At 42.6% G+C, this 22,272-nt stretch overlaps 1 protein-coding gene across 1 annotated transcript in view; it reads right to left on the bottom strand.

Annotated features, from left to right (window-relative positions):
* Positions 1-9,773: 9,773 nt before the first annotated feature.
* Positions 9,774-22,272, bottom strand: part of TERB2 (telomere repeat binding bouquet formation protein 2) — a 166,993-nt gene continuing 154,494 nt past the window's right edge. The window contains exon 7 of the mRNA XM_069221249.1: positions 9,774-9,916. Within this exon, the coding sequence (XP_069077350.1) occupies positions 9,774-9,916 (143 nt within the window). The remainder of the gene's footprint in view (positions 9,917-22,272) is intronic.

Genomic DNA, 22,272 nt, shown 5'->3' with positions numbered 1-22,272 from the left:
GCTGAAAGACATGTTTTAAAGTTATTCGAGGAGTTAGGCAAGTTCTTGTCCAGCATGAGGATAATTTGTTGTCAGCCTAGGACACCACCAGTACACAGTAAGTCTCTATCAGTCCCGTAAGAGGAGTCATAAATACTTAACAATGTGAGGCTCAACGACAAACCCTGGGTGATTCCAAACTCAAGGGGCTTTGGTTCTGAGGAATAGGGTGCCATCCAAACAGCTTGGCTACAGTCCGATAAGAAGGATGTGATACAGGCTAGAGAGGAACCACAAACACCAATGTTTCCCAATTGTTGTAATAAAATGGGGTGGGACACTATGTCGAAAGCTGCAGATACATCAAGAAGCAGCCAAGCGACCTGCTTTCCCTGATGTACTGCCAACTTAATGGTGCCCAAGACCTCCACGAATGCCGATTCTGTACTGAGACCTGGTCTGAACCCCAATTGGGAAGGGTGTAATAACTGGTGCTGTTACAAATATTCAGACGAAAGCCAATTGACCCACTTCTTCAAAAAATTTTAAAAAGCCGGCAATAAAGAAATGGGTCTTAAGTTAGCTAAAGCAAACCTGTCAGCCGAAGGCTTCTTGAGCAAGGGAATTAGCTTGGCCTGTTTCCACCACCTAGGTATGGTACCTGAGCTGAGGGAGCTATTTAAAAGAAAGTTGAGAGTAGGGTTAATAGCTATGCAATTAGCTGTGAGAATCTGGAGAGGGCAAGGATCACCTGGAGCCCTGGATTTACAGGCTTTTACAGCTTGTTCTGAGTGTTGTAGAGTAATTGACCTAAACTCATGAAGGGAGCAATCCCCCTAACCGGACAGAAGTTGGCGGTAAATCATCAGGTCCACCTATCTCCGAGGGGTCCTATGTTCCCTTCAGAGCATCCACAATATCTCTGATTTTCTTATTGAAATAATCTGATGACTGGGCACAGACCTTAGGAGAAGCATCCAAAGGAAGTTGAAGTGTCTCTGGATGCGTGAATTTATTCACAACTCTAAAAATATATTTGGTTCCACATCTGCAGTCCGCTACTACTTTGCCCTCTTTATAGCTTAATGACAGGCCCTCAATGCACTTATTATGATCTCCCTCAACTTGCTCCCAATCGAAACTAGAAGTACACTGATTTGCACTGTCCATAAAATGATACAATCTGTGATGCCTTACTACCTAACGAATTTGAGGCCGACTATAGGAAATTATGACATATGTCACCTATGCTTGAAATCCCGATGTGCAGAAAGAAAAGGGCTTAATGATAGTCAACTCAGAAACAGGACATCTGTCTAGCTGCTTCTGTTCTGTTAATTCGAAATCAGGAATTTCCTTATATTATATATATGACCAGCATATGTTCTCTCGTTTTGTTTTCTTCTTCATATATGCCTTTAATTTGCCCGATAAAATACTATCTGTATGCCATGTTCGGTGTAGTTATAAGTGTATCCCGCCTGTACTGTATGGCAACTGGTCATCTTTACATATTAAATTGTACCTAATTTTACATAATTAACTCTGACATTTGGAGAGTGCCAGGCTTGGATTCCTAGCACCTGAATGGTGTTGGCTGCAGGGTGCTCTGTAGTTTACAAGGTCCTGTTAATGGGCTATTAATTACCATAATCCCTGTTGATGTTTTTTTCCTGTTTTGTTTGTTTTTGACTGTTAGGATATGGGGGATAAGCAGGGCAATAATTTAGGCAGGTGTTACATTCCTACAAATAGTCAGGGCATGTTCGTACCACAAAGCAATTCACAGTCTTAACGCAAAGTAGCTTAGTTACCAATGTCAAAGCTAAAGGGTACAAGAAGGTGGAGGTGCGAGGTTCAAGACCAAGATACAGAGTCACTCATTTATATTGAGGGGAGACGCATGTTTTTTAAAATGAAGGTAGCATCTGAGATTCTCAACATTAAGTTGGATGTTCTCTGGCATTGTTCGTATATTAACAAACAATAAAAGCAAACACAATAGTGGCTGTATACTTATCAAATCAGAGCCATAACTGCTTCTCGTAGAAATTGACATACACATTGTGTGGTTTGTTGAAGGTCTATTAATTCTGATGGACTCAAAGGTCGTGCTGAATGAAAAAACTCAGAGAAGCCCTAACTGACGCAAAGAATACTAATATTTGGCTGATGATATACAAAAGATAGGGACTACTTTTTAAATATATTTATCACATATGTTCGAGAAAAATGTTATCTTGGTATGATGACCCTCTAACAGAGTTGTTCACAGACGCTACAATTAGGGTTAGTCATGGTATCAGAGACCGTGTGTTACTCTCAGCCATCGTATCAGTGATTGGACCCCCGTACAAACAGGAAATGAAGATGAGGCTAGGCAAGTACACATTATAGAACGTGGCCAACAGGTCCAAAATCTCTTATATCGATAGTGGAGTGCCTGGTGTTTATCAACACGCCTAATCTCTCCCGGTCAACTTCTTTAAAGCAGTGGTCTGTGGTAAACTTATGTGTATAGTCTCGGAATGAAGAAACGGAGCACATTTGCAGACCAAAGGTGAAGGAGAGCTAGAGGCAGCCAGAGACAGTCATGTCCATTCTAGTTCGGGGTGGATCTTATAAAAGTAACAGAGGCCAGCAGGCATTTACAAACACTAAACAATACGTCACAATAAGAATTATAAAGCCCGTAGTATTTTGGTTAGCAGACTGAAAGTAAAACACTATAGTTGCCTTTAAGATAAATTATAAATATGCTATTAGTATAGCGCAATACTAGCTAATCAGCAAGAGAACGCAATACAAGGACAAAAGCAAGCACACAGCAACTGATAGGAGAAGTAGCTGGATTCAGCAAGTAGATGTGTGCTGTTACTGCATTGTGATATAGTGTTCATTAAAGAGGTGCAAATGTAACTTTCCCAAATTGGTCCAGAGTTGGGGCACGCCTAATGGATATGAGGATTTTGTTACAGATCCTGGGTACATAGATGCCTTGTTTTTTCATTTTTACACTTCTCCAGCCTGATGGTGTCCTCGCTGACGATGGGCTGAAAGCCACCACAGATGATCAGCTTGACTACAAAATATCCAGGGCTCTGGTTAAGACAGCTCTGTAAATGTTGCAGCTAGTTTTGAAGATGGTGTGCACCAGCAAAAGGAGCCAAAGGAGTTCCAATAGGATGGGGGTGATGTGATCATTTTTCTTTCAGGCCTGGAACAGGAGCGCTGGGCTATAAGATGCCCTCGAAGGGGGACCAGTGTGGAATCTAGGTGGCTTTGGGTCAGGGCATAACCACTATCCAGATGAGAGGGAAATAGGCCTTGAATAGCCATTCGGAAGTTGCTTTCTGGAAAAAACAGTTTCCAGAGAAGGCAATGCGGTCCCTGAGGAAGAAGTTGGTGAATCCAAGTAACTTGGCATTCAGTTAGAAGCTGTCAAGGTTCGTATCATTGAGTCAGGTCTTTACTACTTCTTGCTTGTTGTTCTCTGCAAATAACAGGATTTCTGTCTTGGTTGGGATGAGCTTCAGGCAGTGTTTAAGGCTTGGCTGTCTGGAACGGAACTGTCTTAATTAGACTGATAAAGGTCTTTATTTGAAACAGACATATGTATATTATAGAGTGCATCCATTGCTATGTTTCAGCAACATGTTCCATGAAAAAGGCATTTTTTTTAATTGCTTACAACTTCTGAACCAGAGGATGGATTTGCATGAAAGTCACCTAATTTCCGGCATGGCATGATCTGCTCCCAGAACCAAAGTTAAGTGGGGTTGGAAAAGTATGTGTTTTGCTATTTGAGCTCCCATAGGAAACTGTGCCAAAAGACAGAGCAAAAACCGCTGATAGGATTTACACTAAATTTGCCATGAACATGGCCTTTTAATAGGAAAGCGTACTTTTTTGATTTTCTGTAAATCGGCCAAGCAATTTTTCTGATATTCATGTTTAAAAAAAGGTGCTGGGCAAGATTTAAAGGGTTAACACTTTTGTATATATGTTGCATATATTGTCAATCACATTGTGGGTGTTTTTCACAATGAAATTGTCTGGGAGCGCTGACGGCCACAACAAGAGATTTGAGAGAGCTAAAATTGAAACAATGGTACAGTGAGATGGAGGGTGTCCAATGTAAGCCCAGGTTTACAACCAACCCCACACACACCAACCCACACACACAAACACATCTAAGTCAGAACTCAGGGCCACAAACGGGGTTGAAGTGAGTGCTCCGATTGCAGCAGAAGTACAGTGAGGCGATGTATGCTCAACGCAGGTCCAGGTTCGTGCATATAATCCACTCATTCTTTTCAGCACCCAGGGCCCCAAAAGCGGACTGAAGGTAGCAACTTGATGGCAGCAAAAGTCCATTGGGGTGCAGGATGTGCAACTCACGTCCAGGTTCACACACAAACACCCCTCAATCTCGCCATACACCCCCCAATCTCCATGTAAGCCCAAGGCCCTAACCAAGGAAGAAGGGAGCACTCCAATGGCAGCAAAAGTACAGTGAGGCGAAGGGAGTCCAGTGCGGGTCCAGGATCATGCGCATATCCCACTCATTCATGTCAGGACCTGGGCACCAACCAGGGACTTGACGGAGCACTCCTAAAGCACCAAATGTACAGTGAAGCAGAGGGTGTCCAATGCAGGTCCAGGTACACACTCCAATTCTCCAATGCAGCACTCAATAGTCCAGCCAGGGATTGCAGGGAATGATCCATCATCAAAGGCTCAGTGAAGTGAGCGTGTCCAATGCAGTCCCAAGTTCATGCACCAGAAGCCCCACTCACACGTCAGCAGTCCGGTACCCAGCCAGGTATTTCAGGGATCGTTCTGACAGTAGCATAATTAGTAAGGTGGAGGGCGTTCTTGTGAGGTCCAGCTTCAAACAAACACCCCACTCACACATTTCAGAACTCAGGTCCCCAACCAGGGACTGGAGGGAGCACTCTGGCAGCAGAAAAATTACAGAGAGGTGGGAGGCATCTAACGCAGGTCCCAGTGCACACACATAAGACACTTACCATACCAGCACTCAGGGCCCCAACTCTGAATGCAAGGTAGTGCTCTGACAGCAGCAGAATCACTGTGAGGCACAGGGCGTTCAATGCAGGTCCAGGTTCACGCACATAATCCGCTTACCCATGCCAGTTAACAAGGCTCTAACCATGGATTGGAGGGAGAGCTCTGGTGACAAAAAATAATTCAGAGACGGCATCTAACACAGGTCCAGGTTCATTCACACCGCCCACTCATCCATACCAGCACTCAGGACCCCAGCCAGTCATCGGAGGGAGTGATCAAGGAAGCAAACGTACAGTAGGAAGAATGGAGGGTACTGAAGGCAGGTTCAGCTTTAGTCACACACCCCACTTGTCTATATTGCTACTCAGACCCAGCCAGAAATACAAGGGAGTTCTTGGACAGCATAAAAAGTACAGTGAGGCAGAGGGTGCCCAAAGCAGGTCCAGCTTCACGCGCACATGACACTCGCCCATTACAACACACTGGGTCACAGATAGGGATTGGAGGCGATGCTCCAGCAGCAGCAAAAGTACAATGAGGTAGAAGGTGGCCAACATATGCATAACTCACTTACTCATAATAAGTACAGTGAGGGACTGAAGTAATTACAGCGATCTGAGGACAACAAGGGAGGGAAAGGAACAGTGACAATAGTTTGTGTTCAACACATGTCCAAGTACACAAACACTTGCCTTCATTCAGATACACAATCACGGTTCTGTCTGGAAAATTATCACTCTGAAAGAGGGAGGGGACTGCCAGCTATTGGGTGTCCAAGAAAGAACCAAGAACTCAAATAGCCCCACTCACTCAGGTACACTTTCGGGAGTAATCACAGAGAATTGAACACTCCGAAGGCGAATAAGGGTTCGTGCGGCAGTGGGTCCAATCCAAAATCAGCACTCAGTGAGATACTCAGCAAAATTAAAATAAAAACTGGATGTTGTTGCTGTTTCCAACTAGCAGGCACAGTTACATTTTAGTTGAAATTTGCTAAAAGAAGTAACACAATTGTATTATTATCATTAATATTCTGAATCAGGTAAAACATTGCTGATTTTGAAAAGTATATTATCACAAGTGAAAAATACAGATCAATCCTTATTTTGAAACCAAATCTCTTATAACATCACCATCAACATGGTTGTTTGAACCATAACTTCCGTCACTCGCCACACCTTGAGCTACCTACGACAGCACAATATGACTCATGTTGTCTAGAATGCTTCCCCAGTGTGCAGAATTGTTGTCTGTTTCTGTATACAACAGGGGCGGCTCCTCCATTAGGGAGGAGGAGCGTGGCCTCCCCACCCTGCCAGCAGCAGCAGGAGCTGCAACCTTTAGAAACACAACAACAATAAGCACTGTTTATTGTTGCTTTGTTTCTAAAGGGGCGGGGCCACTGGGGTGACGAGCACAGAGGGGAGTGCACAGAGCACTCCCCTCAGTGTGCATGTAAACACACATGCACACAAGGGCTCTCTCCAACCCAGCACTGTGGTTGGAGAGAGCCTGCGCAGGCTCCAGCCAATCGTATTGCTGCTCTGAGCAGCATCATGATTGGCGTAGGGCAGGCTGGGAGCCTGTGCCTGGAGTGCGCCGGTGGGCACGCGCTAGCAGCGCGGCTACGCTGTAAGTAGATTATTTTTTTTATATATATATATTTGTTTGGGCTGCCCCATCCCCGCCCGCAACCATGCCAAGTTTCCAGCCGCGACTGGTATTCAATAGTCCTGTTTCTTTTCCCCACACTTTAAATATGGTGTCTAAGGTGGAAACGGTATGTATGATCACGGCCCGGTGGGGATGAAATGTGTTGGATGTAGGGTTGTTTGGAATAAATGTTTGCACTAGCAAAGTGGTGAGTGCTTTCTGTTTTGTGAAACACACTTAGTAGAAATGTAAATATAAATAGTACCCAGTGGCAGACACCACTGGGAAGTTATAGTTAGGTCCTCTTTTACATAGAGAGAGCACTTTTTGGTTTGCTAATCACTTTGGTGCCATTTGAAGTTTCTTCACAAACATTTCCCAAAAAAAGGTCATCCACCTCAGCTGCTTCCTATAAAGTTTTGGGGTAATCCATCAAGCAGGGGCTACGACAAAAACTACTGAACACAATTACACCAAATTTGGCGGGTGTTGGTCTGGAAAGCGAGCATTTTGTGATTCAGTGTAACTTTGTTCAGTAGTTTTTGAGATATTAGTCTCAGAAAATATTTGTATATCTGGACAGCTAGGTTCAAGGGACTCTCGCTGGAATTCCTCGAACACAATTTTGAAAAATAAAGCCTTCTGATTGGCCCAGGGAGCTTTTAGTTTTACCCTTGCGTCAGCTTGATCCCACGAGAGCAAGACTCTAATTGGCTGCCTGCACCATGAAGAACAAAGTTGCTGACAGTCATTACAGGACTTGGGGACTTAGTTTCCTGTCCCAAGTTGCATTTGAAAAAAAATATATAAGGGGGCTAAGGCAGTTTGCGGCAGGAGGTTGGCTTTACATATTGAAATAAAATATTACTTTACGTTAAAAAAAACCTTAAAATTCACTGAAAAAAAAGAAAGGTCAAAGCGACGCTATAGTTTGGTGAAAATTTCAGTGACAACATAATGTTTTAAACTAAACTGAAATTCTGAAACAATGAAACTCACCAGTTAGTGATATTTCTAGTAATTATAACTTGTGCCCTAAGGTAACTATAACTTATATATAATTTAATTACATCAATGTTAGTTCCAGTGGGGTGTTATTTTATTTTCCTGTCTCCACTGTTTCCATGAGTGTGTTTCAGTTCATACGTGGTTCTTGACTTACGTCAATTCAAGGCTTTAGTACATTTACACCTGTTTTGACAACTTCAGGACTGTAGTGTGTCAACAGCAATTGTCTTACTGTTTTGTGGGTGTCAATTTGTAGTAGCATGTCCCTTCCTGAACCCCTCCTCAACCCTCCATAACCTCCACCTCATTTCATAATAAACATTACTCCCAGCCAAACTACATCCTGTAGGTCTTCTTCGGGAACCTGCCTGCCCCTGCTGCATAAGTGGCTGGGTCATCTGAGGTGAACCAACATTTGCTTTCAACCTTTGTGTGTATTCACCCTGGTTCTTCCCAGCCACTGCCTAGTAATGACATATATCTGGCTGTATGATGTCCTCGTGTATTATGCTTTATTGTACCAACTGTTGGCTGCATTGCTGTGAAAAAATTAAATTAAATTGGTTACATAAAAAAAGGATTTCTCAGCCACTCCCCCTTTTCTTTTTGATGATAACTTTAAAAACATACTCTTACATGAGCAGAGCTCTACCACCTTGGTGGAGATCGCTGTGCAGAAAAGGCAGAGGTTTCGGCCATAGGTTCATGAATTACATTTTGTAGTATATGAGTAGTCCTACTTCACGTATTAAGGGCCAGATGTACAAAGGCATTTAGCATTTCTTAATGGTCCGAATCTCTATTTCGAGCTGTTAAGAAATGCTAAATGGGCTTTTCAGATGTACAAGGCCCTTTAGGGAATTACAAATTGCGATTTCTACCCAGCAAAAATCACAATTTGTGATCCTCTAAATAGGAAATCCAAATAGGGTTTACCTATTTGCGATTCCTAATCAGATTTACAAAGCATTTCGTAAATGTGAATTGGGCATTTATGAAATGCAATTACCATTGACTTCAAGTCAATGGTAACCATGTGCAATAAAAAATAAAAAATAAAAAAGCACCCAAAGTGCAATAGAGCACACGTGCCCCTAAGGCATTTGTGTGCGCTACATGTGCCCCACTGTTTTTAGGGTGCATTATGGGGGGCCTTTTGCCTATTGTGATCCCTGGTTTTGCATTTCCTAAAGAGCGATCTCCTAATTGTAAATCGCTCTTTTGGAAATGCAAAACTGGTCCATTGTCAACAAATGGCATGGGATTTCTTAACTGCGATTTCCTAATAGCGATTCCTACATGAAGGAATCGCTGTTAGGAAATCGATATTTTGATACATAATTTTTCATTTCCTTGGAGTCGCTATTTAGGAAATGCAAAATTGCATCTACGTACATCTGGCCCAAAATGCAGTTTGTGAATCTGACCTATAAAGACGGGAGTTTATTGTTTCAATTATGCTAGGATGGTTAACACAAGGCAACATAAAAGCACTCATGTTGCAAAAGTAGTATCACAGTGTCCAGGAGAAAATGGCCAATAATAAGCTAATGATAGAGACAATCTCTTGGAATCTGTGATCTTGTTTTGCTGTAGATGAAGGTGGTTGTAAAGAACTGACACGCCATCCCACATTAAGGACCTTGCATTTCTTTAGTAGAAGGAATCTACTAGTCTTAGGATTCTGTTTGTCATTTCTGAGGATGCCATGTCCACTGAGTGACAGTTTGTTTTACTAACTTTGCAAACACAAACTTAGTATAGGGGAGATTGGAAAGGTTGGGAATTTAGACTTGGTTTTCTTTATAATCACAGCATTATGATATGTAAATATATTCGTCATCGCGACTCCTCACCAATTTAAAAGGTTTAATTGATTGTGTTTTTTGACAATTTGATAATCCATCTTTTACTCGCAAGACATATTCAGATGACACGAATAGTGTCTTAAATTAAACACAATTACAATATCTCTCTTCCTTCACAATCAGTTAAGGGCTGAATGCCAAGCTCAAAGAGGAATATAAATAAAAACATTCTAAAAAGGTATATTTATGAGACATATGGTTCACAAAAATATTTAATTGAAAACACAGACATCATTTACGTTTAAATATGTCTTTTATGCCAGAGAAAGTATGAATTTCATCTTGAATACGATACGCTATATATCCTGCAGTTCCTGGAGTGAAATCATGGAGTTCTCCGGAATATCTGCTCAGTGAATCAACTCTGATGTATCCTAAGGAGGAAAACCACATTTAAATAGGTGTATTCACATTCAATCAAGGAAGCAATTTTTCTATGTAAATTAATATTTAAAAATTCTTCTTAGGCATCACTGGGAAAAAGTGAATTATTTATTTGGGGGGTGTCAGACATCACCAAGTATTAATGTCACTATGTTGTATCAGGTCCAGTTAGGTTACTTTAATTTGAATCCTTGGTAAGTTATGGGTAGCTCTGGCACGAGCAGTCAGGCTTAACTCGAAGGAAACCGGTGTAAAGCATTTATCAGTACCAAAACTGTTAATAAGTTGAAAACACAACACAATAAGAATCTCACTCCAATGTATTAAAATAGTTTACATTTTATTGAGCAAAAAAATCTCACTCCAACAAAAAATTTATTAGGGGACCAGAGATATGATTTTTAGCAATTTTAGAGTTCTGTAACGCCAAAAAGGGCACAGCAGCAACCGCGGTTATCAAGACTCGCTTAACTGTGTCAAACTCAAAAGATAAGGCCAACTGCGAGGAAGCGCAGCTAAGCTACAGTGACCAGGCTTATCCTAGTTAAAAGTTTACTTTCTGTCATAGGATCGTATTACAAGACTGGCGGTCGAAAGGTGGGGTTGGACCCGATCCCGACGGGCTGACGGCGGTCCTGGTTGTAATTAGCAAGGGTGCTGCTGAACTCATGACCACCATGATAAGGCTGGTGGAAAACAAGTGCAGGGGTCACAAGGGGGGCCTCCTGCAATGACCATGCCCGTGGCATGGGTAGTGCAGGGGCCCCCCTGCCCAGCACCCTCGAAATGCGCGGACTGCGTGCATTTCGAGGGTGCTGGTGCCCCCTGCCTGCGGCAGCATCGCCGCCAGCTCTATTTAGAGCCGGTGACTATGCTGCCGCACCTTTCCCACTAGGCTGACAGTCGGAAACCTTGGATGCAGCCGGCACAATTACAAGCCGGCGTCAATGTTGTGGTGAGTGTTCCGCTGGGCCAGCGGAAAACTCCTAATATGGTGGGCAAAAGACCTCCACTAGTGGCGGCCTTTTGCCTGCAGCGGCTTCGACGGTCCTGTAAGAGGACCACCGAAGTCATAATGAGGCCCTTAGTCTCCTTCTTGGAGGAACTGTCTTGCCGCGGGGAGGCTCGCGGCTGCATCCGATGTTGTAGGACTCTTACCATGGCGGTAAGACTGCTTAGGTTTTGGGCTGCAGCACTACTGAGTGTAGATGACTAAGTCAGTCCCACACCGACTGGAAGCTGTCGGCCTTACTATTTTGGCTAACTAGCAGCACTTCACCCAAACTAGAAAGTAAAGGTGATTTGTGGCAACCTGATCCATGACACTCTGACTCCTCAGGGAAGTCGTGGTGTAACAGATCTTACCCTTTCTCTAATTTCCATAAGTCTCACAAATGAGTAGATAGAGAAAGAATAAAGGTAAGCTTTAATACAATTATTATAAGAACTGCATTCTATGACAAAAGGCATGAGCTGAATTATTAGGAAAATAAAACATAATACAGTTGTTATTGTGACCTTTGGAATGAAACAGGTAAATAGTTCCAGCATTCTGGAATAATCATTGGTCTAAAACTACTACCTACATTTCTAGCATCTCATGTGCGAGCATAACAATGAGAGACCTTTCTGTCCATACTAGTCCCTGGAAGGACCCCGCCACCTCTGAAGACAGGGGTCTTGCCTGTCAGTCTGCTGGCAGTCTCCTTGGTTGGTTGGAGACAGGGCCTAGACCAGCAAAGTTGTGACAAAGTGGCACACAGCTTAAGATGGTTGGCTGGAATGTCCTCTCCTATTTCTTCCTGTTGTGGTGTTTAATAACACATTATGACAATGGCGATATAAGCTGCCTACCGCTGTGGTAATGGCCGCCAAAAGACCGTCACCGTGGCTACCATTGGTTCACCAGATTATGACCACAGCCGGACTTCTGCCACAAGAAGGACGAAAATCTGGCTGTTGTCATACTGGCGGATGGTGGTAAGGTGGCACTGCTACTACCAGCACCGTCACGCCAGTAGACCGCCAACCGTATCATGACACTTGTCCCGTTCCCTGCCGGAAGACCCCTGGATGCAGGTAAGATCTGCTTCTGACAGGGGAGGAGGGTGCTGTGTGTGTGTGTGTGGGGGGGTTGTGTGCATTTATGTGTGAGTGTGTGCGTGAATGTGACTGTGTGTGTAGTGTTGTTTGCGTGGGTGTATGCATGCATGAGAATGCGTATACAAATGGAAATGTGAATGCGTGTGCATGTCAGTGTGAATGTGTGTACGGATGTGTGCGAGAATGAATGGATGCATGCGTGAATGAATGCGTGTATGCCAGTGTGAGTGAGTGTGTGTATGCGTTGTACGTGTCTGCGAGTGTGTGCATGTATGAGGGGGTGGGAGGTGTCTGGGGAGTGTTTTGGGGGGCCTCCTACTAATGACAGGGAAGGAATTCCATGTCTCTGGTAGGGCCTACCACCATGGTTTTCGTGGCATTGCAAACCCCATGAAAACCATGGCGGTAGGCAGGCTCAAAATGCCGCCGGCTGTACAATAGCGGCCACTGGGCTGGAGATTAGTATCTCCAGCCCGGCGGCTGCTACCGCCATGGCGGTGGTATGTGACGGCAGTCTGTTGGTGGTACTACCACCACATTATCACCTACCGCAGGGGTCATAATGAACCCCAATATGTCTAGGTTTTGGAAGTTGGCTTCATACTCTTGTGCCGGCAACTCTAAGTAAACTATCATGCACAGCCTTGAGCAGAGGCACATAATGAAATGTTGTGCAAATGAACTAACAACAATGCTTTTGCAGAAAAGCAACTGATCAGAAAATAAAACATCCCTCCTAAAACCAAGCCATGCTAAAATATAATAAAATGAATAAATGAAATGAAATATGCATCTGTGTAAAAGGGCATAAGACGCAGGCCTGGAGCTAAAGTAAATGTACCCAAGGTAGGCAATAAAATGAACCCACAACACCCTCCCCACTGTCGGAACAAGAGTGCAGAGTCCAAGACCTAAAATAAACATACTAAAAGTATTTTCTAAAAGTGTGCTAAAATATTCATAAAAGAGATAAAATGTCCGTGTTAATAAGTAGGGCAAGCCGAAAACTGGGCAGATTAAAAGGGCAATTTCGAAATTCAACAAAAACAAATTTGAATAAAAATATAAATTTTAACAATGATCATGGTCCTGCAGGAAATCTCCGATATCATCAATAGTGATTGAATCCAGAAAAGACTCCACTTCGGCATGTGATAAGTTGACCAGAGTATCAGACAAAAGATGGAAGGAGAACACGTTACACTGCGTCAGCCACAAGTCCGGCAGAGGAAGCAGCATTTTGCGTAGTGCCAGGTGTTGTAGCACCAGAAGCCCTAAATCCACAAAGAGTGGCTAACAGAAGGCATTCCACAAAAACCGTGTTCTCATGGACTGGTCGGCAATGAACCCTCATAGAGAACAGCATCGGATTTATGTCCATAGATAGTACATGTTGTAAGGCAAGACAGACCTCTAGTGCAGTTTTGAAAGGGTAACACAACCAGCGAAAAATGGACTGCACACATGACTGGTCGAAATGACAATGACCAGTTCCGGTCCAGCTGTTCCAGAAGTGATGCTCCAAAAGTGCTGCATCATACGATCACGACACAGGTTGACTGGTGGGAGCACCATAATTTCTCGTTGTTCAGATGGGGCAGCCATTGCAGATTAAAAACAGCAACAGTAGGATACTGCCAAATGATGCCAAAGTAATTGGGAATCCTCCAAAAACACTTGAAAAGAGTGAATGGATGGCTGAAGGTATAACTCCAAAGACGGTCTGGAAATGGCTGCCAAACCCACAATCTACAGCCTTAAAAAAGTGTCCATCCCAGCAGTGTAAGACGCATTAAAGATGCAATTAATTAATTCACCGAAGTGTTATGGAAAGTTGGTATTTATTAAGGACTGTATCTCTGCGAATGACTTTGTCACTTGGAGGTCATAGGTCTCTCAGGTTGATGTAACAGCCATATGTTTTTGAACCAAAAAAGCTTTCAGTTTGCTCAGCTTGTCAAAATGTACATTACAAGTAGCAAGATAAGGCCATATGGCTGCTATTTTTATCTCTTGTGTGGGGGGGGAAAAAAAGAATGTTACCGCAAAAAGCCACAATTTGATAGACTTATGTAAGAAATGCCAGGTCTTACACCATCATGCCTTGATTGCTCAGCATCAGGTAATCCCCATTCAAAAGCAGCTGAAAGACCAGGCAAATCAAAGGGACAGGAATACCCTTCAGATAACAAGCCAATTTCGCAATCAGAGCGTTGCATGCTTAGTGCAATCTTTTAAACACAAAGTAAATTGGAATGTTGAAATGGGCAGATTAATGACTCCATGTATTAACCACACTAACAATGGCATTTCTGCCACAGTAAAAGGCAGCTTTTCTAATTTTTCAACATTAAGGATGATGCAACTAACTTCTGTCTTAGCCATTATATTTTGTTTCCATGTCAAATTAAATGTGGTAAAGAACTCTTTGGAGTTAACGTGCTGCGAAGGCAGGCGGCCATTTTTAAGAACATACAATGTCCAACTCAACTGCACGATAAACCTAAATTGACTCTGTCCATGGAGTAAAAGTGACATGTCATTTTGAATACTGTTAATTGCAGAAACACAATGTTGTTTAGTGTGTAAATGTGGTTGGATCATACCATTATCAACAATGGCTAGAGCTTTCTCCAAATTGTCCTCATCTACCTGCCTTAACCAGGCTGCAGCTTCCTTTTGTGAAAGCTTCCAAATGTCATTATACATTGTATACAAAAAAAGGTTTGAGCTTGGTTTTCTGGGACTTAACAAGAAGTCTTGTAAGACTACATCTTCTGCAAGGAGACTAAGGTGTTCTTTGAAAGCTGTTAACGTGGAAGATTTGAACCATTGTGGACAAAGTTTGCCTACGCTGTATTTTGTTACAATACTAGAGTATTGTGTGGTGACATAACGAAGGTCAGGCCTCACTCTAAAACCCTGTGTTGAGTTAACAGAACACCCGTGACAACCATTTGTGTCCACATTGGGACCTGAAAGTGTTGCATTAAAGGTACTGTTCTGAACCCAACCATTGAGATGTTCTTCAGTGACATTAAAAATCTTATGCCAGTTCTTAAATTTAACTGGTGAGAGAACACTGGACACGTCAATTTCTTTTATTTTCCCCAAGCCTAAACAAACCGTTTGTTTTATGGTGTCATTGGGAAATATATTTTGTAATGGAAAAAGGCATGCTCTAAACAAAGCTTTGAGATCCTGTATTTGCCAATCTTTTGTTCCCCACACACTCTTTAAGTCAATTGACTTCATCCAATATGCATAGCCTTCTACAACGAACTGGAAAACAAAGGAATCTGAATAAATCAGTTTGGTATCTGTCAGCAATATTGTTCTTGCTTTTGAAGGAATCAATTTAAAATAGTAAGACCCAGCATCTTTAACATCATGCCCAGTAAAATAGGAAAACATTTCTACAATTGTTTTTGAACTCCCCACGGGTGGGGTTGGACAATGTTCCCATTTAGTATAATTATAAACTATTCTGGGGGTACCAGCTCAGTGCAGAAAATGATGTCTGTAATGGTGATAAGAAAACATTTCTCCATACTTCGCTGTTGTCATATAAACATCGCCACTTTCAAATACAGTATATTATTTATGCATAGAATCAACTGTTTGTACATCCCAGTCATCAGAAACAACTCCCAGTGTAATAATATAATTCATAGATACTTTAGAAATACACAACATTTTAATCACTTCAGTAGGGCCATAGATATCAGACTGTACTTTAACCCAAACAATCCCAACAGGAACTAGAACATCTGAAATGTTCACAAGAGACAAGTCTATTCAGACATTATTTGAGGAAAGGTAAGGTTTTAAATCCTCATCCACCAGTTCAACAGCAGAGTTTTCAGGGAAATAATGACCATGTTTCAACAGAAAGAAAACAGTGACAAAACCAATTCACACCAGAAAGGCAAGTAAAACAACCTACAGATAATACCAAAGACAAATCAAATAGTTATGTTTAAGCCACATGTAGAGCTTACATGCTATTGATACAGGTACTTTAGATGATGCTGAAGAATTTGAAGAAAAATTGTCAAAGTTGGTAAAGTAACCAGAAGCAGTCTGTGCAAAACCTGAAGGTGGTGCAGGTGAAAGGGAACTGGCAGATTTTCCATTGGTGGTTCGTAGTAAACAATTCCATCCATTTGTAAAGTATTTTAAGAGTGCACCTTTTTTTTTGGATGTTTCTTGTAGATGATGTTGTGACAGGAATCAACCTTCTCTGTCCTCCCCATGCTTGGGGAAATAATTTCAGCATTGTTGAGTGCTTGCAGAGGTACATCCTGAATGGTAGTGAGAGGGGTACAGGAACTACTCAGGATTTCTTGTGGTCTACTGTGCAAGATTGGTGACATGGTGTAGTTTGACATTGTCAATTGAAACAAAGTGGTTTTCTTTAGAACCAGGAGGTGATGGTAGAATGACAGTTCTGGTACCTTGTTTTTCCAGGACTGGTACCGGTGCACTACAGGATGGGCCAAACCCCTTTTTCAAGCCTTAGGATGTTGGTGGCAAATCCCTCATCCCCAAGGTGGCGGCATGTGCAGGTGAATTTTAATCACAGAACTGTTGTAATTCCTGAAAGACAGTGAAACATTAATTTATGTCAAAAGGTGTTTCTGCCACCACTGCCCCAGGGCCATCTAGATTTGGGACACACATAGGTGTCTCAAGCAGGAGTTCATATGGGGTATGTCCTCCCAAAGACCTTACGGGCAGTTTATTTAGTGATCTCTGGACTCCATACAGGTGGTGAAGCCAACTACGACCTGAACCTAGTATTTGAGCTGTTAGGGATTGCTTTAAGTCTCGGTTTTTCTGCTCCACAATTGTGTTTCCCATGGGATGATAAGGAGACAAGAAATGCTGTTGAACACCCATCATTGCCATGGGGTCCCTTAATGCCCTGGAGACAAAGGCAGGGCCCCGGTCTGAGTGGAATGCTGCAACTTCATATGTCCCGATGAGGACTTGCAAATCTTTAATACCAGTTTGAGTGTCAGCCAATCGTTGTGGCCACACCCATAGAAATCTGGAGCATGAATCAACAGTGACTAGGACATATTTGAGGGCACCATCAGGTTGTAAGGGACTGTAATGTTCTAAGAACCAACATTGTAGTGGTTTGTTAAAAACTAAGAGGGGTGTCTGAGGTGGGCGTTTCACAGTGGACATTTTAAGTTGTTGGCAGATCTCACAACACAGGACATATTGCTTGGTCTGTTTGTGTAGGCCTGGCCACCAGTAGCATTTTTGCAATAGGGAGATGGTAGCTGCCATACCAGCATGGGCAGAAACAACTCCTTCATGCGCTGCTTTGATAAGATTTAATCTTTGGTCTTGGTTGGGAATCACGCGATCACCCACCACTGGTATTGTTGCAAATGCAATGTTTTGGGCACTTAAGTGGTAGGAATATTTTGCAGTGTATGCTTTTGGTAATGGCTTGCCATCAGCTGAAGCTTTCACAGCAGCCAATGTTTCATCATCGAGTCTCACATGAGAACAAGTAATTGCAGCAACAGAAGCCATAGCTACTGCAGTTTTGCCAGCTTCATCAGCCAAATTATTTCCAACAATGTGTATTCCAACACGCTGGTGACCCAATGTATGTACTACATGAGCCCTTGGCAGCTTCTTTTTAAGATCTGCTACCTTACCCACAAAAGGTTGTGTTTCATGGTGTTTCCTTTGGAGTCTCTAAACCCATTTATGTGCCAGTGGCGCATGTATTAATTGAAGAACTGGACACAGTAGTATGAATTGCACACACTCAAGGTAGAACGTTCAAGATCTGTGTGTTCCATTGCCAAGATGAATGCCTATAGCTCTGCTAGTTGTGCTGTACAGTGCCCTAGGGTCAGCATGTAGGAATTTTGAGGGAGGAATTTACCATCCCTCATTACCCCACAAACAGCTGCAAAAGTGGCAGAGTATTGGTGTTTGGTACCTACAGCTAGATGAGCTGAACCATCAACAACAATCAAATGATGATTCAATATTGGTCAAGAGGCAAAATGTTTGTGCACATGGGGTAATCAAGTTCATATTGAAAGGAACTCTTGGGTCTGAAGTTTTGGAACAAAACTATAACCAACATAATTTGCAGTCAGAGAGGTATTCCACTGAATCAAATTATGATTTTGAACGTTTCGAACGCTGGCTTTGGTGACAGGCTCAAGGGCTGGTATTGGGGTAACAACAATAACATGTTTCCCGTGGGCTAGCGGCCTTGCCTTTATGACAGTCATTTGAACAGCAGTCAAGGATTTTTCTGTGGGTGCAAAATGCTGTTCAGCGTTGGAGTATAAATGTGATTTGTATGCTATGGGTACAGTGTCACCTTCACTGAATTTACATATGTGAACCTGATGGCACCAGGAATTACCCTGATAACCAAGTTTATTTTATTGTCAAGTGTATGTAAGTGTTTTGCTTCAAGCATGTCTAACGGTAGTGTCCTGGGAATGCATATACATTCAGGTGTGCAATGTTTGCTAGAGAAATCTGGACATATTAAGTCATACAGTGGTTCTATGTGTCGTGCATATTCTGGAATGTAGGCTCTGTCAAAATTGAAAACACCCAGTAATCATTGTAGTTTTCTGATAGTGTTTGGAGGTTGTAATTGCACATATTTTTCTAGAAAGTGGGGTCCCAGGCTCTTTTCTTCATTTGATAATTCATATCCTAAAAATAGGACACTCAGAGAAGCAATTTTTGTTTTCTTGAAGTTGAATTTGTTAGCACTGTGCAGTGAATCCCAAAACGATGCGATCCACCATGGCTAAATGTGTGTGGAGATTGTCTGTCAGAAAGAGGTGATCAACATAGAACACCACCTCAGGATCAATAACATGTAATATTTATGTTACACGGGCAGAGAACAATCTAGGACTGTTCTTATACACTTGAGGAAGTCTACAAAATGTTCTTTAAGAGCCCAGTGCAGTGAAGGCACTTAAATCCCTGCATTCATGTGCTAGATTCTGGCAGGAAAAAACAGTGGAAATATCCAAGGTTGTTTTGTATTTTTATGCACTTTGTTGTTGATAAGTACTGTGCTATGCGCATTTTGTATGGCAAATGTGCATGCATGACTGTTTAAATGTCTGTAATCTAAGACTATTCTATATGAATGGTCTGGCCTAGCTACAGGAAATAAGGGGTTATTTGACAATCACACACTGATTGGAAGCTGTGGGTCTAACCATTTTCAGCTAGCTAGCAGCACCTCAATCAACCAAGAAAGTAAAGGTGAAATGAGACAGCCTGACACGACACTCTGACTTCTCATGGAAGTCGTGGTGTAACAGATCTTTACCCCTTTCTCTCATTGGCACAAGTCTAACACATGTGTAGACAGGCAAGCAATGCAGGATACGTTTTAATACATATATTAAGAGAATTGCATTCTATGATGAAAGGCATGAGCTGCAATTATTAGGAAAACGAAACATAAAATGGTTATTATTGTGACCATTAGATACAGATAAACAGTCCCAGCATTATGAAATAATCATTGGTCTAAAATTCCTACCTACACTTCTAGCATCTAACGTGAGAGCATAGCAGTGATAGCCCTTTCTGGCAGTTCTAGTCTGGGGAAGGACCCCCACCCCCATACCAGAAATCAAGGGTCTTGCCTGTCAGTCTGCTGGCCGTCTCCTTATTTGGCTAGAGACAGGACCTATATCAGCAAAGCTGCAATGAAGTGGCACATAGCATAAGATTGTTGGCTGGAATGTCCCCTCTAACTTATTTTGGCCTGGTGTGGTATCTTTTATAATAAAACGTGTTGTGTTCTGAGAACAGGCCTGGCGTGATAACATGTCTGGGTTTTGAAGGTTGCCTCCGTACTCTTTTGACAGCAATACTAAGCAAACTATCATGTACAGCCTCGAGCAGAGGCACAGAAGGAAATGCCGTGAAAAGAACTAACAACAATGCTTTTGCAGAAAAGCAGCTGGTTAGAAAATAAAACATCCCAGATAAAAAAAATCATGCTAAAATTTAATAAAATGAATAACTGAAATGAAATATGCATCTGGGTAAAAAGGCACAAGCTGCAGGCCCGGAGCTAAAATACATGTACCCAAGTTAGGCACTAAAATCAACTTACAAGGCCAAACGTAGGCTTGAAGACAGCAGGGTGCTGCTCGACGTTGGTTCAGGTGAAATCCTTCCCCTTGGGACTTGGGATCTTTTCTGGAAGTATAGCTTCTTGCAGGGCAAACCAGCAAGTTGAATCCGACTGGCGATGCAAGGTTGGCAGCAGTCCGTTAGTAGCCTCTGGCTCTTTTTAGAGAATGTTCAGACAAAGTTTCTAAGCGGCTCTTTACCAGCCTTGAAAGAGACAGAGCGGACTCTATAACCACTTAAGGATCCAGGACCTTTTAGGCACCACTTGGTGAGCTAGGACTCACTATCAGTGCTGCAGTCCCCTAGTAACATTTACCTTACAGGCACCTGGGTACACAGAGTACCATATACCAAGGACCTATAGGTAAGTCAAATATATCAATCACGGATTAGCCAACTGCACATGCACTTTCAGGCTCAGAGTACATTTACTGAGTGCTGGACATCAGTCAGTAAACCAGTGCTACATCTAGCAAAAACTGGAGGTACAAAATAGGGATGATCCTGCAAAAAAAGTGGCTTTCCTCACAATAACCAAACAAAAGAAGCTCTAATTGGTTGTGTAAAAATGAGGCAAATTTAGTTACTCCTTGTACTTGGTCTGTAAGATAATAAAAGTTATTAAGTGCTGTCCTTAATTTAAATGAGCAAATACACTAATTAGAATTAAATTAGAGACAAAATATTGGGAGTCATTGTGAGATTTGGCCTCTCGGTTGAGGGGGGTGCTTATCCTCCTTAAGCTACAGCCACAATCTCTGTCATGGTGAACCACAAAAGTCACTAAATTAACCTGTGCTTAAGCTTCTAGTAGCTTGGAACAAAAGCAGTCAGGCTTAACTTAGAGGCAATGTGTAAAGTGTTTATGAAGCACATGAATAGTACTAAAGTGAAAAATCTCACACCAATTTAGAAAAATAGAGTACATTATCTACATTATTTGACACAAAAATGACAAAAACAGACTCAGTAGAACCAGTTTAAAGTAGAAAATAGCCACTAAAAGATCAAAGCACCAACCGGGGACTTAATCGTGTGAGACCGGGTCAAAGTCGAAAACTATGCCCACCGCAATGGAATGCGGGTCGAATATAAGAAGTGGGTTGGGCCTAGGTGGCGCTTACCTTCAGACTTAAAAGAAATTTTGAAGAAAATGTTCGAAGAAGGTAAAGTTTGGCGGAGCAAGGCTAAGGAGGGGGCGCTGTCGTCGAGGAGACGCTGGACGAAGTCACTGTGAAGATTTCTAACTCCCTCAAATGCACTACTCTATGTATTATCCTACACCACTCTCAATACATCCTCTACCTCCACTGACTCATCCCAAACCTTACTCTACTAATATAATCTCCCTAAGATCTGTGGATACCACACTTTTTTTAGGACCAGTAACCCCCCCCCCCCCAGTTGAGATCAACAACAGCCATGGAGTGGCTTACAGTGTTTTATGGGTGTCTGTCATTGGTACTGATGACCAAGCAGGTGTTGCTCAGGGGCCACCAGTTTTTTGGCACCTGTGTCCCTGTAGGCCTCAAACGGAGCACCATTTATTAGGGGTTGTTGCTTGTACTTATCCATATAAAGGGGACAAGCAACACGGGTGGCAAGGTCAATGCCATCATCAGAGACTAAACAGCCTCAGTGGTTTCCCTAACTAAACCAACCCCCAATACACTTACCAGAATGAGCCCTGCTGCACCCTTGGATTGACTATTTGTAGTGTTATTTTTCCCACCACCACTGCTTTTGCTAGGGGCACTATTTGAAGCAGTGGGGGGTGTGGAGGTGGGAGGCTTGGTGCTTTTCTTAGGGCAAACACTATCTCCTGCCCTATGGCCTTTATTCCTACAGTTATAGCACCAAGGCTTTTTAGGGTCGAGCCTGCTTTGCATGCGCTCGCGCATGCGTATAGCAGGGAGACTCTTTAGTATTTAGAAAAGGGCTCCGAGCCCTGTCAACTTCACATCAGTGCTTTTTATTGGTTCGTGGGCTTCCCTAATTAAATCGGCTTGCTTTCATTAGTCGAAGGCACGCATAGGTCATGCCTTTTCCGGTGGCTAGCCCTCCTCGAGCGCAGCGACCA

The sequence above is a fragment of the Pleurodeles waltl genome, chromosome 3_1 (assembly GCF_031143425.1).
Source record: "Pleurodeles waltl isolate 20211129_DDA chromosome 3_1, aPleWal1.hap1.20221129, whole genome shotgun sequence".
Lineage (NCBI taxonomy): Eukaryota > Metazoa > Chordata > Amphibia > Caudata > Salamandridae > Pleurodeles > Pleurodeles waltl.
The sequence above is the reverse complement of the archived record's forward strand: the minus strand, read 5'-3'. Positions and strand labels throughout refer to the sequence as shown.